This window comes from Chiloscyllium plagiosum, unplaced genomic scaffold (genome assembly GCF_037043375.1).
Source record: "Chiloscyllium plagiosum isolate Xiang-an unplaced genomic scaffold, Cpla_swu_hap1 HiC_scaffold_14, whole genome shotgun sequence".
In the NCBI taxonomy this organism is placed as follows: Eukaryota; Metazoa; Chordata; class Chondrichthyes; order Orectolobiformes; family Hemiscylliidae; genus Chiloscyllium; species Chiloscyllium plagiosum.
Genome location: NW_028270152.1, coordinates 39,473,926 through 39,489,606, shown reverse-complemented (window position 1 = coordinate 39,489,606; position 15,681 = coordinate 39,473,926). Strand labels below are relative to the sequence as shown.

The 15,681-nt window shown below is 39.2% G+C and overlaps 1 protein-coding gene across 2 annotated transcripts in view; it reads left to right on the top strand.

Annotated features, from left to right (window-relative positions):
* Nucleotides 1-15,681, top strand: part of dnah12 (dynein, axonemal, heavy chain 12) — a 284,710-nt gene that overhangs the window by 78,939 nt on the left and 190,090 nt on the right. For both annotated transcript variants that reach the window (XM_043708118.2, XM_087994328.1), the window contains 5 exons: nt 2,606-2,852; nt 3,644-3,829; nt 5,465-5,665; nt 13,853-14,047; nt 14,150-14,271. In XM_043708118.2, the coding sequence (XP_043564053.1) occupies nt 2,606-2,852; nt 3,644-3,829; nt 5,465-5,665; nt 13,853-14,047; nt 14,150-14,271 (951 nt within the window). The remainder of the gene's footprint in view (nt 1-2,605; nt 2,853-3,643; nt 3,830-5,464; nt 5,666-13,852; nt 14,048-14,149; nt 14,272-15,681) is intronic.

Here is a 15,681-nt window from a genome sequence, read left to right as displayed (position 1 = left end):
ATATGAATTTGGAGTAGTACATTCAAGCTTTTTGTAGAGCTTTTCCATTATTAATATTCCCTGTGTAGAATTGTCTATGTTGTTGCGACCAAGTCACCAAGAATGCAACACCATTCTCATTCCACTGCTCCGCAGGGCTCAGTATAAAATAACAATGCATTTTCCCATTATCAGGATAACCAATTAAATATCATTGCTATCAGGTTTTAAACAACAAGATCTATCGATTATGTTTTGCAATAAATACAATTATTGATTTATTATCAAAACAAAACTTATTCAATAAAGATACAACAATTGTTTGCTTGCAAAGTCAGTAATATTAGAAATATTAATGTTAATCCCTGTAAATGCTCCCAAAACATATACACACCCATGTACTCTCTCCCTTCAGGAAATGAAAGAAAAGAAAGCTCTTAGCAGAGATTTCTGATTAAGGAAAAACACTTGGGCAAAAGGATTCTTCTTGAAGGCAAAATGATAAAGTGTAGAATACTTATATTTTCTTCCGTGAAGATAAATATGAAATAACCATTTTGTTTCTCTGCTATTTCTCTATTTCCCATTATAATCTCTGATTATATTTCTCCTCACTTGGCCTGTAACGGAGTCACATCTGCCTTTGACAAACATTTTTGTTTTACAAAACTATAGAAATATCCATTTTTTTGCTAGTTGCATTTGCCACTTCCTTATCAATTTCTTGGTCCTCAGCTTAGTTGTCTGAACAGCTGGTTTACAATGTAAAGTGACATCAATGGCATGGGTTCAATTCTTGTACATGCTCATGTTACAATGAAGGACTCTCCTTCTCAATATTTCCCCTCACCTCAGGTATAGTGACCCCAATAACTTAAACTACCACCAGTTATCTCTCTAATGAGAGAGCAGGCCTCAGGTCTTTTACGACTGCAGCAATTTTACCCTTTACCTTATTGATCAAATCATTTATTATACCTCTTGGTGTGGTACCAATACAATATTTAAAAGGCATCTGGATGGCTATATGAATAGGAAAGGTTCAGAGAGCAGGCAAACGGGACTAGATTAATTTAGGATATCTGATCAGCATAAATGCGTTGGACTGAAGGGTCTGTTTCCATGCTATACATCTCTATGACTCTAATTGTTCATGAGTCTATTGCTGTGTTGTTCTGTAATGAGCAATCAAGTAACTAATCACACATGGTTGCTCTGATGTCTTGCAGACAAGGCTTGCTCAGGAATTATAATCTTGTGATCTTTTTTCGGTTAATTCTTCAAAAGAACGAGTAGGTTTCACCAAAAGAGTTTTCTTGTCAGAAATGGGAGCGATCAGCTAGGTAGCTTGTTCTTTCCAAGCTTTCCTTAACCCAGCTTGTTCACAAATTGAGCAATATCTTAGCAGGCTTCCTCCAACTGAACCAATTTAAAAACAAGAACCTTCTTCAAGTGAGCCACTGCTCAAAAACAGCTCCAGAAGGAATCTATAGCACAGTAAGCTGTTATTATTATTCAGGTGATTTACAGGAAGCCTTGTTAGAACAAAATCTCCAATGCCTGCAGTCAACTTTCCATGACCACTTTTAAAGGAATCACTCCAGGTATTTCAAAAAAAAGAAAAAATAAAGTTTGTTTTCCACAATGCTTCAAAACGTAAGTCTACCAAGCAATATTAAACCTAAAGCAGCTTAGGTGTTGTATTTTTATTCAGCTAGTTGAAGTTTCTGAGTAAAGATTATTTCTTTAAATTGCAAGAAGGGATGGACTAATGTTAGTCTCTTACTAAGTTGTTTTGGGATTGTGTATGGAGAAGGAATGCTTTTATTCATAATGTAGGACAGGGTTAGTTTGGTTGGATAACCATTCATTCTTGAGGAACTAATAAAGCATGGGAAATATAGACTGGATACAAATTTTTATGATTTATTGACATGGCTTAGCTATAGGCCTTTTGTATTCTAGCTAGATGGTATTATAGGAAAGGAGCCCATACTCTATAGAGTCAGATATGATTTAGCAACTAAACTGATGTCTGACTATTTTTCATAGGCTTGGAACTGGTCTAACCAAATGAAGTTAGATACATTTAGCATAATTAAACCAGAAAGTGCAGAGATCATTATTCTGTTTCTTAAACATTTGGGTTGGTGTCAAGCTCCTCAAGACTTGCCATCAAGAGAAAGCAGAACCCGGGCAAAAATAACATAGGGAGTGCACTACTACACTGACACCCCACCCACCACTTCCCATGGCCACCTTTTGCTCCAAATGTGGCAGAGTCAGCGGAAGCCACATTGGACTATACAGACAACTATGGATTCACGCTGAGAGTGGAAGAGAGTTGTCCTCGTCTGCAAGGGGCCACTAGTGATGATGATGCTGTTTCTTAAACGGGACTAAAAGGATGTGAAGTAGTTGGATTAATTATGATGTTTTAGGATGGCATGTTATGATTCAAGAAAAGGTAGTTATTAGAAAACTCATTCCATTGCTTAATAAAAAGTGTTTTTATCATAATAGATCTATTTTGATGCATTTATATCTTGCATATGGAAGGGTATTTGCTCATCTTGACTTATTGCTATAACAGATTTCCACAGTATGTTTATTCTGATTTCTTAAGATGGATGGATGGTTCCTTCCTTGACCTCGATGGAGAAAGCATGGAGGCAGAAGTAGATGAATTCTTTCGTGAAATTTACAAGATGCTAAAATTCTTCCAGCAAAAGCAAAAGAAAGCAGAACTTGAAAAAAGGAAGACAGCCCCTCGCCGACGGCTTGTTGCTGAGGAAGAGGTGGAAGAAGAAAAAAAAGAGAGTGCAAGTGTTGCAATGTGTAGTGTAGTAGTGGCTCAAATTAAGGACTTTAAGGTATTAGAAATCATAAATGTGTAACTAATAACATTAGTAAATTGAAGATATGGCTTTGATTTTCATCCTCTATCCTTCCCCACATTGGTTGGAATAGCAGTAGACGAAGGATGGATAGTGAAAATCTTGCCTTATTGTTACAGACTCAATTTTAGTATAACTTCCCTGATCTAGCCAGCAGGGTTGCCTATCATTCCTTTTCTGCCAGCCACATGTAATTAGAGATGGGCTGGATGCAACATTTTCTTGGCGTCTGCTACTGATCCTAACAACCCCAGGAATAGTAGTGAGAGGAGTATTGATATATCCTGTATTAGCCCAATCCAAAGCTTGACTATGAAATTTAAGGCTGGTCATGAGGGTTTTAATGATTATAAATGGTTCCTTTCACTTCAGGAACTGCAAAGAGACTTCGAACAAGGGAACTGTCATGGATAGAAAACAAATTGGGCTTCTGGTGGGATCAGTGTACTTGGTGGAAGTCTTGACCCAAATGTTCTCACATCTGTAGAGGAAAATTGAAGCCACCAGTATAAAAACTGACATTGTATTTTCACTTAACATTTCCTCTATTAACCATTTCACTGAAAAGCTTATTTATAAGCTGCTAAAGGATGAGATATTACTATTGGGTAAAGCTGTGAAATTATGATACTCCTTTCAGATTAAAATTGACTTTTACACTCTTGAACTGACAAAAATTAAATAGTACTGATAACTCACGCATGCCTACAGTTTTGTTGGCGATGAAACAGATATTTGCTTTGATTTGTTTGTTTTTCTTTTTCTAGGAAGTTGTTCCTCTTGTATCCATACTATGTAATCCTGGCATGAGACCTCGTCACTGGGCACAGGTGTCTGAAATTATGGGATATGATTTGACCCCAGACTCAGGAACAACTCTAAGAAAAATGTTAAAGCTGAATCTGACTCCATTCTTAGAAAAGTTTGAAGAAATTAGTGCTGCTGCTACCAAGGTAATGTTACAATGCAGAGGTCGAACCTCTCTGTTAATTAAAATCAAACACCCAGAAAAGCTTGCCTTGCCTCATAATCTATTAAAATGTGACTGAGAACTCCTAATTACCACTATTTGAAGAAAATTAACTATTTATTTTCCTAGCAGATTACTAAACAAAACCATTAACAAACTAAACACTCTTTCCCCAACTGAACACAACCCTATTAAAATGCTGTTCCAATAACACACTTATTAAAGATAACATTAACTTAATCTCAAGTCCGCACAGTCTCTATCTTCTCCACTGTCCTCAGTCTTCCATCTGCTGATCTCCCTGGATCGTCGTCTTTCTTTTTACTGTGAGTATCTTTGATAGAGAGTGTCTTCTAATGTCTTTGAGAGCAAGACTTTAGATGGGCAGTTAGCTCTCCAGCTCTACGGTAGTCGCTTGGCTGATCAGAGGCAATTGCTCTGAACAATTTTCAAAATGCCCATTTTTTTTATACCCTCCAACATCATTCTCTGTTATTGGTCTAATGTTGATAAAACAATAAATTCAAACTCAATTGGGTTTTAGTAACCTGAGCATAATTTAAACTAATTTGTTAAATTTGAATGGTTGTCAAAACAGCAACCAAAACTCAGGTATCCATTTAACAGCCAATTGTTACATGTATCTAATTTGGAACAGCTCATCTCTCAGCTGAGCCTGCACTTTCAGTTTACTTCAAAATTCACTCTCTAAAGTGAATATACACTAATTTATAAGCTATTACTTAATACAGATCCATGTTTTTTTTTGTTACAAAGTACATTACATAGTGCATGCAAAAATGATGCTGTTGGCTATAAAGCACTTTCAGACATCCTAATGTTAAGAAATGTGTTGAATATAAAAGGTGTCCAATTCAGGGCAACACGCTTCTGAAAGGATGTCAACTCCTTCGAGACTACTTATAAACAATTTACCAAAGTGATGTCATAAAATAAAGCACTGCAATTAATTGTACAAAACAGAGACGTTCTTATTGTTGTTCTTGGTACAGAGTGAAGTCAGGGGAGATATAATAAAGTTATTTAAACTTATGAAGAATCTTTATAGGATAGCTGAGATTTCCACTGATGGTCAGTGTCAGTAGAGGTCTAGAACCAGAATCAGAGAACATCAATTTGAATTAATTGACAAAAGAGCCAAAGGAGATGTGAAAAGAATTATTTTCCATATATCTTACAATCGTATATATAAATCTATGAGATTTTATAGAAGCAGTTTCAATAGTGACTTTCAAAATGGAATTGAATATATGAAAAGGAATCGGTCAGGACTCTGTGGAAGAACAGGAGATTAGAAATAATTTAGTAGGTTTTCAAAGAGTCAGTACAGGCTAAATAAGTAGAATGACCACTTACTGTGCTGTATTCTATATATATATTCATTCTTATCTTTCTTACTTTATGGAAATTTGTCTTTTTTTTCAACCTTAAGAACTAAACTTGTAATATTATTCCCTTGTATGTCCAAATAGCCCAAAACATAACTCAGCATTTAAAAATATACTGATAAAGCATTATTAAATTATTTTAAAACCTATTGAAGCAGAAAATAACTCCTGAACAAAATAAGATGTTACTCAATGAGATCTATCTTTAGGAATTCTCATTGGAAAAAGCAATGCAAGTCATGGAAGAAGCCTGGGAGACAATAATCTTTCATACAAGTTTATATCGGGATACAGGAGTCTCCATTTTGTCGGCTGTGGATGAGATTCAGGCTATCCTTGATGATCAAATTATCAAGACACAAACAATGAGAGGGTCACCATTCTGTAAACCATTTGAAAAGAAAATCAAGGTGAGTAGATTTGAGAATAGTATATCAGTACAAGGTAATGGAGAGGACATATGTCACACCTAGAAATGAAAACAAGCAAAAAACATAGGTAACTTAGTGATGTGGTTTGATTGATAAGAGACAAAATGTTGGATAAAAGGAAAGGTCTATTGATTAGTAGATTAGTCAGGTTGAGTTGTGGCATCTCTACTGGCCTTTCAGCCTTTCCTCCTATATGCCAATGATTTATATGAAAGAACTGATAATTATATTTCCATGTTAGCAGTTGGTACAAAGTTAGGAGGTTCAGTAGATTAGGGAAATGTATGCAAGAAGTTATGAAGTAACATGAACAACTTAAATAGAACTATAGAAATGAATCAGCAGAAAGCTGTACCATGCTGACCCAAAGGCACCAAGATGCCCTTTCTAATCCCATCTTTCTGACCCCAGGTTTTTGAACTCTCTGCCAAGGGAAACAGGTTTCTCCTGTCTATTCTATCTTTAACCCTCACAATTTTGTATACTTTAATCATGTCAGAGACCTTGGAGTGCAGGTTCAAAGTTCCTTGAAAGTAGACTCGCAGGTAGATAGGATAGTGAAGAAGGAGTTTGGTATGCTTTCCTTTATTGGTCAGAGCATTGAGTTTAGGGGTTGGGAAGTCGTGTTGTGGTTGTACAGGATGTTGGTTAGGCCACTTTTGGAATATTGCATGCAATTCTGGTCTCCTTTCTATCAGAGGAATGTTGTGAAACTTGGAAGGGTTCAGAAAGGATTAACAAGGATGTTGCCAGGGTTAGAGGATTTGAGCTACAGGAAGAGGCTAAATAAGCTGCATTGTTATCCCTGGAACATCAGAGGCTGAGGGGTGACCTTATAGAGGTTTACAAAATCATGAGGGGCATGGATAGGATAAATAGACAATGTCTTTTCCTGGGGTGGGGGAGTCCAGAACTAGAGGATTTAGATTTAGGGTGAGAGGGGAACAACTTAAAAGGGACCTAAGGGGCAACGCTTTTCACACAGAGGGTGGTGCGTGTATGGAATGAGCTGCCAGTGGTATTTAAAAGGCATCTGGGTGAGTATATGAATAGGAAGGGTTTCAATATGGGCTAAATGCTGGCAAATGGGATTAGATTAGTTTAGGATATCTGGTCAGCATGGATGAGTTGGATCAAAGGGACTGTTTCCATGCTGTACATTTCTATGACTCTATGTCACCCATCAGTTTTCACTGTTCCAAGCAAATCAACTCCAACCTCTCCAATCTCAAACATCAGGGGTACCAACACTGAACCCTGCAGTGCACAACTTGAAACAGCTTTCCATTCACTAGGGCAACTGTCAAACATTACCCTTTTTTATGTTACTAAGTCAACTTTGGATCCAATTCGACTCAGTATCCTGTATCCCATGAGCTTTACTTTTTTGACCAGTCTGTCATGTGAGACCTTGTCAAATGCCTTACTAAAATCTATGCAGACAACATCCTCCTTACTACTGTTATCAATCCCCCTTGTCACTTCCTCAAAGAATTTAATCAAACTTGTAAGGCATGACATTCCCTTAACAAAGACATGCGGATTAGACCACCCCCTGCTAAGTGACAGAATATTCAATCTGTTAGGATTGATACTAACAATTTGTTAACTGCTGAAGTAAGATTAACTAACCTATACTTTCCTTTTTACCCATTTTAAACAACAGTACCACATTTTCGTTCTTCCATTCTACCGACTCATCACCTGTGTCTATTGATGATTAGAAAAATAATCCTGGGGGAATTTGCTATTTCCTCCTTGACCTCCTTCAACATGCTAGAGAGCAGTCCATCTGGCCCTGGTGATTTATGCACTTTTAAGAATTCCAATTCCTCTAACACTTCCTCTCTCGTTACGATTATTTTGTCCAATATTTCACACTGCTCCTCTTTGATTACTATACACACATCATGCCTCTCCTTTGTGAATGTGGAGTTAAAAAATTCATTTTAAATTCTTCCCATACCTTCAGCATCTTCACGCAAGCTCCCTTCTTCAACTCTGATAGGTCCCACTTTTTCCTTAACTATCTTTTCGAATGAGTGGACAAAACTGTCAGATAAAGTTCAGTTCAAGGAAATTTAACATCATCCATTTTAGATCTGAGGAAGACAAATTTGAATTTTTTCGTGGTAAAAGACTAAGAATAATGTGGGAGCATAGGAATTTAGGAAAAACGGTCAATCGACTCAAAATATTAACATTTTTTTGCTCCCACAGATACTACCACACCAGCTGAATTTCTCCAGCAATTTCTGTTTTTGTTTGTTTCACTTGGAAGGAATATATGAGGTCTCAGACGGTGAGGACAGAGGAGATAAAAAGGCAGATGTTGCTTTTCTGTCTTTGGTAGACAGTAAGGGAGGAGTTATTGGATGTGAATAGAAATGGGCCAAGCAATCAATTTGAAATACTGAAAGGTGAGGGGAAGGAAAATGTTTTTGATTGTGACACCATGTTGGAGATGGTAGAGGGTTGAATTGGCAGAAGATGATCAATGTATATGGTACTGCTGGGGTGGAAGGTGCAGTCAAAGGGAACCGTTATGCTTCTTGAAAAGAAGAAAAGGAATGAAAGAAGTGCAGAAAGTAGGATGTGCACAGGCAAAAATGCTGCAAACTCCATTGGGAGAACCATTCTTGGGATGGGGAATGGAGGGAAAAGAATGACATATCAGAAGCCCTGGTATGGAAAGCTGCTTTATTAGAACAAATTTGATTGAGGCAACAAAAGTGGAAGAATGGAATGAAGTAATTCCAGAAAGTAGAGTATGAGAAAGTGTAGTCAAGTCAGCCAATGGAACATTGACTCTCATATAAAACTAGAATATAAGTAGGAGGAAATTGTGACTATATTAATCTCCAATTAAAGCAAAATACTGCGTTTGCTGGAAATCTCCAAAACACTTGATTGTTAGAAATCTGAAATAAAACACCCTGCTGGAAAACCTCAGCAGGTCATCTGGCAACCTGAGCAAGAGAAAGAAACAGAGTTAACATTTTGATTTCAAAGTTCTATTCCAAAGACTTTCAACTCTAAATATTAACTGTTTCCCTCTTCACTGATGCAACCAAGCCTGCTAAGTTTATGCGGCATTCTCTGTTTATTATACATCTCTGGATAAGATGTTATTATACACCTCTGGAGCAGATGGGACTTGAACCCTGGCCTCCTGGCTCAGAGGTAGAGATACTATCAATGCTTAGGTTTCAATGCTTCAACAGCAATAATATTTTTATCTTGGTAGGACTCTTAATGTCATAAAACATCCCAAGATAGTTCACAAAAGAGTTATGAAATAAAATCTGACATAGAGCCTTTCAAGGAAATGTTATCGCATCTAATCAAAAAGTTGGTCAAAGAATGTGATTTTTAGGCATGACACAAAAGAAGAATCGAAATTCGAAGAGAGGTAAGTGTAGTGATTGTAGTGAGGTCAGCCAAGTGGACTGCATAGAATATGGGTTCCCTAACTGGAGCTGTTAATCTGACTCAATTAGGGAGCCCTAGCTGACAAATAAAAACAGGAGTGTCACACATCCTGTCCAGTGTGAGAGCTGGCTCATTGGGAGCTGAATCGGGGTCGAGGCCCTCCACATCTAAATAAAGAGTGACGTGGTGACGAGATACCGGCCTCTGTGGTGTTAATTCAGTGGTGACGAGAAAAGCACACTCCTGAAGAAGTTTTGCAATAGTTGTATTTGAGTTGGAGTGAGCATCGCTGGCATATACTGTCATTGGGAAGCTTGACTCATTTGATCTGGCCATCAAAGTCTGGGCCCAGTTTGTGGAAAGAATGCGTTATTTTTTCTGGACATATGACATTAGGGCAGATGAAAAACAATGAGTAATTCTCCTGACAGCTTGTGGGTTAGCAAACTTTTGGGTTAGATTAGATTAGATTACTTACAGTGTGGAAACAGGCCCTTCAAGTCCACACCGACCCTCCGAAAAGCAACCCACCCAGACCCATTCTCCTACATTTACCCCTTCACCTAATGCTACGGGCAGTTTAGCATGGCCAATTCACCTAACCTGCACATCTTTGGACTGTGGGAGGAAACCGGAACACCCAGAGGTAACCCACGCAGACACGGGGAGAATGTGCAAACTCCACACAGACAGTTGCCCGAGGCAGGAATTGAACCCGAGTCTCTGGTGCTGTGAGGCAGCAGTGCTAATGACTGTGTCCCTTGCCCACCAGTTATGAGGAGCTTAACTTTCCCTGAGGCACCAGAAACTAAAACCATTCAAGAGTTGACGGATTTAGTTAAGGAATATTATGATCCCAATCCTCCACTAATTCTGAGATGCTATTGGTTTTACTCAGCAATTTGAAAATCCGTATCGAGATTCTTGACTAGGTTAAGGTGACTGGCAGAGGCCTGTGATTTTGAGAGACTGATTGGTATGTGGGATTAATGATGTAACCATACAAAAGCACCTACTGTTTGAAGCAAAACTGGACATCAAGCAGGCAGTACAACTGGCTTTAACATTGGAAAACGTGGCAAGTGGATCATATGAGTTGCAGGGTATTCCAATCATAGTGGACACTGTTGCCAGGCTGACTGAGCTTAGGAAAAACCACTTGAGTAAAGGCAATTGCACAGCCTCACTCAGGACATATCCTGAACAGAGGGACTCTGGGTCAGCCAGTAGCAAAACCCAAAACAAAGCCAAAGAGTTAAAATTTTCTGCAGGATCTGGGCCAGCAAGCCATTGTAGTTGCTGCTGTTATGCAAACTCAGGACAGCAAAAGAGTCCCACTAGATCTATGTTGAATAAGAGAACTCAAGACAGTATCCAGGAGAGTGCACATACCGGAAAGTCCACCTACACCTGGCTTGGAACAGTTAAGATTCCTTAACAAGCCCAAATTAGAATAAACGTCTTGTTAGATGGTCACCTGGTTCTAACAGAGGTCAATACTGGCCTGGCTGTTTCAGTGATTGCAGAACAGGTGTTTAACAAAATTCACGCTGGACCCCAGCCCTTACAAGACCTCAGCTAGACTGAAAACCTATACTGGGGAACATTTCCGGATTAAAGGTACAACTTCAGTTCTGGTCTCTCACGAGAATCAGCTAGTTCAGTTGCCAGTGATTGTAGCAAAAGAATCAAACTTGTTGGGGCGAAATTGGTTAAGAAAGATATACCTACTGTCTCAACATTTTTCCATTAGAAAATGGCTGCCTGTGTGAAGTTCCAATTAGATCCCCGAAAGCTTTTCAGGAAGACTTGGAACTATCAAAGGAGCCAAGGCCACCTTGCATGTTGACCAGGAAAAAACTCCATGATTCTGCAAGGCCTGCTCATTGCCATTTGCCTTACAGGCAAGAGTAGAGGCAGAAATCAGAAGGCTGCAAAGCAAAGGAATTATCAAATCAGTCCAGTTTGCAGAATAAGCAGCACTGGTCATACTGAGCATGAAGCCCAATGAGCCGGCTTGCCTTTGTGGGAATTTTAAACAAACGGTAAACCACTTTTTGCAGCTGGATTATTACCCAATCCCTTGAATGGGGAATTCAGAAGCAAAGCTGACAAGGGAACTGTCCTTCACAAAGTTGGACATCAGCCATGTGTACTTGCAATTGTGTACTTGATGAGGATTAGAAGTATGCAAAATTAGTATGGTTTTGTACGAGAATGTCATTTGGGGTATCAGTGGACATTGGAAAAACTTTTACAAGGTCCACCCCAGGTTGCTGTTTAACTAGATGATGTGCTAATAACAGGGATGACAAATAATGAGCACTTAGAGAATTTGAGCATAGTCCTTAGAAGTTTCTCCCAGATGAGCACATCCTTTAAAATGGAAATATGTGCGTTCCAGACACCCAAAGTGATCTACTTGGGCTACAGAGTCTACAAGAATGAGTTAAACTGTTAGAAGATAAAGTAAGGGTGATCAAAGGTGCCCTGGCTTCCACATTTCTGCTGGAGCTTAGGTCTTTCCTTGAGTTGGTGAATTATTAGGAAAGCTAGTTTATAACCTGACCTCCATCTTGGCACCTTTACTCCTGCTATTGAAAAAGGATTAGTCTTGGAAATGGTCAGTTCCATCTTAGTTGAAACTTTATTGCTGGAACAGCACAGCAGGTCAGGCAGCATCCAGGGAACAGGAGATTCGACGTTTCGGGCACAGGCCCTTCTTCAGGAGGGCACAGGCCCTTCTTCAGGCCTGTTCCCTGGATGCTGCCTGACCTGCTGTGCTGTTCCAGCAATAAAGTTTCAACTTTGATCTCCAGCATCTGCAGACCTCACTTTCTCCTCAGTTCCATCTTAAACTGCCATTGGGAATTAAAGGGGTTGAAATAATTAGGACCATAATTATGTATTCTAATTGTTTCACTAACTGAGGAAAAAGGGTAAGGAGTTCAGAGAGAAGGCTTTCCCCAAATAAATAGCATGCTTGAATCTTAAATGAATACTTAGTTAACCCATAGGATGCTGAGACAATGATATTGCAATCATTTACATAACAGAATAAAATGCTTGGAGAGAGAATCAAGCTATTTAGAGTCATAGAGACATAGAGATGTACAGCATGAAAACAGAGTCCCACCTGTCAGTACCCGGCCCATATCCCTCCAAACCCTTCCTATTCATATACCCATTCAGATGCCTTTTAAATGTTACAATTGTACCAGCCTCCACCACTTCCTCTGGCAGCCCATTCCATACATGCACCACCCTTTGTGTGAAAACGTTGCCCGTTAGGTCTCTTGTATATCTTTCCCCTCCCACCCTAAACCTACGCCCTCTAGTTCTGGACTCCCCCACTCCAGGGAAAAGAGCTAATTTATTTACTCTATCCATGCCCCTCAAGATTTTATAAACCTCTATAAGGTAACCCATCAGCATCTGACATTCCAGGGAAAACAGCCCCAGCTATTCAACCTCTCCCTATAGCTCAAATCCTCCAACCCTGGCAACATCCTTGTAAATCTTTTCTGAACCCTTTCACGTTTCACAACATCCTTCCGGCAGCAAGGAGACCAGAATTGCACGCAATATTCCAAAAGTGGCCTAACCAATGTCTTGTATAGCCGCAACATAACCTCCAAACTCCTATAGTCAATACTCTGACCAATAAAGGAAAGCATACCAAACGCCCTCTTCACTATCCTATCTACCTGCGACTCCACTTTCAAGGAGCTATGAACCTGCACTCCTAGGTCTCTTTGTTCAGCAACACTCCCTAGGACCTTACCATTAAGTGTATAAGTCCTGCTAAGACGTGCTTTCCAAAAATGCAGCATCCTGCATCTATCTAAATTAAACTCCATCTGCCAATCCTCAGCCCATTGGCCCATCTGGTCAACATCCCATTGTAATCTAAGGTAACCTTCTTTGCTGTCCACTATACCTCCAATTTTGGTGTCATCTGCAGACTTACTAACTATACCTCTAATGCTATCATCCAAATCATTTCACATAAATGACAAAAAGTAGTGGATCCAGCATCAATTCTTGTGGCACTCCACTGATCACAGGCCTCCAGTCTGAAAAAAACCCTCCACCACCACCCTCTGTCAGTTCTGTATCCAAATGGCTAGTTCTTCCACTATTCCAAATCATCTAACCTTGCTAACCAGTCTACCATGAGGAACCTTGTCAAATGCTTTACTGAAGTCCATATAAATCACATCTACCACTCTGCCCTCATCAATCGTCTTTGTTACTTCTTCAAAAAACTCAAATCAAGTTTGTACTATAAACATTTTTGCATAATGACTCTCAATGGTATTATAAAAGGAATACTTGAAATCTTTTTTATGAAGCTAATTATGCATTATTGATATCTCAGATTGATCATAGGAGATATTGCTATGGGAAATTTTCTGTGTTAAAGAAATAGATAAACTTTTGCTACATTTGCATCAGAAGGCTTTTTTTTCATATAGGCTGTAGTGGACTGGATGAATATCTGAAAGTATAGCTCCAAGTTCTGAAATACACTTACGAGGAAAAAATTGGAAATGAGAATATTTGCTTTCTTGATTACTGTGAGTGATCAAAGATAATACAAAGATCTTGCTCTGAAATAAATGGATCAATAATTATATGTACTGTTATCAATTCTCTCTAGGGATGTGGAACACAATATTAAAATGCACTGTTTTAACACATTATTTTCTGCTTGACATCTTTATATTTAAGAATTGGGAGGAGCGCCTGATTCATGTTCAGGAAACCATTGATGAATGGTTGAAAGTACAAGCTCAATGGCTCTATCTGGACCCCATTTTTTCTTCTGAGGACATTATGCAACAGATGCCAGAAGAGGGACGACTCTTCCAAACTGTGGACAGGAACTGGAAAGACATTATGAGACACTGTGTTAAGGATCCCAAGGTACATCCTGACGTAAATTGCTACCTCAAGATGTGTGAAGGATGGCCAAGATTTATAATATGCTTGCTATAGATATTTTATTTAATATGTTCACCTTCATAGGTTCTGGCGGCAACATCTCTGACAGGATTACTGGGGAAACTCCAGGATTGCAATCGCTTGTTGGAGAAAATCATGAAAGGACTAAATGCCTATTTGGAGAAAAAACGGCTCTTCTTTCCTCGGTATTGTATATGCCATGATATTATCAAACTGTTAAAATGTTCTTAGAAGCTCTGCACATGTTTCTATTAAAGTAAGCAGTAAATCATTGTTTAGCATTTAAAATAAAACAATGAGGACATCCAACAACAGCATCAATAACTTGTATTTATATCACCTCTTGAAAGTGGTAAAGTATCCCAAGACATTTCAAAGGAATATTAACAAGCAACATTTGATAGCAAACTGTGTGGAAATGTCACATAACAATACTGTGAATATGTATGCACGTCATGAACCACAGTGCTTGACGAAGGCAATTCACCAGCACCTTCTCAAATGCAGCAGGGAATAGCTACAGCTCCAAACCACCCATCATCCAATGGCCTGGCAGAAAGAGCAGTGCAAACTTTGAAGGATGGCTTGAAGAAACAGCCCACAGTCTTGCTAGATACCAAGATATCTCTTTGATTTTAGGATGACCCGACGTGCAACTACAGAGATAGCTCTAGCAGAGTTGCTAATGGGGAGAAGACTCTGCACCAGATTAAGTCTAATCTTCCTGGACCTGGGGTGGGGAGTGTGTGAAATGGCATCAGGAACACTAATTCTGGACATAAGGCTCAGTCAAGCAAGGGAGAAAGATGGATGTAGGGGACGAAGTTTGGGGCAAGAATCACAGAAATGGCTTCACATGGTGAGAGGCATGGATGCAAGGGGACAGTCTTAGAGTAAAGAGAAGACCTTTCAGGATGGCAATAAGGAGCAACCTCTTCAGCCAGAGAGTGGAATTCATTGCCACAGAAGGCTGTGGAGACCAGATCATTGATTATATTTAAGACAGAGATACATAAATTCTTGATTGTCAAGGGGATGAAAGCTGCAAATTTGCAAGCAGTGCAGGAGCAAAACATGCCCTGCCACTCGGAGCAGTTGGAAAGGCTTCCATAACCCATGGGTTCACCCTCTCTGTCAAGCGTTGTCTCAGAATCAGAGATGGGCCACCTCAAAGCCTTTGCCGCTGCTGGCAGAAGAGGTGAGTTCCTGTGCATTATACGTTGCCTGTATTAAATGCAGAGTCAGAGGAACCTGACTCAGTACTAAAACACCCCCGGAGGCTCTCCGAGGAAAAGGACTGGCCTATGTTCTTGGACTCAGAGGGGAAAGAGTAGTAATTGTAATGAGGTCAGCCAGCTGGACCTCACAAGATATGAGTTTCCTGATTGGAATTGTTAATCTGATCCAGTGAAAGATGAAGGAACCAAAGTAGGGTTACTAATTATGCTAATAACACAAAGCCAGGTAGGAAGATAAGTTATGAAAAGTGTGTAAAGTAGCTATGAAGGAATAGATAGTTTAAATAGTTGAGCTAAGATATGCAAGATTGTCTATAAAAATGTGGAGTTTGGCATTTTGGTATGAAAATAAAGAAA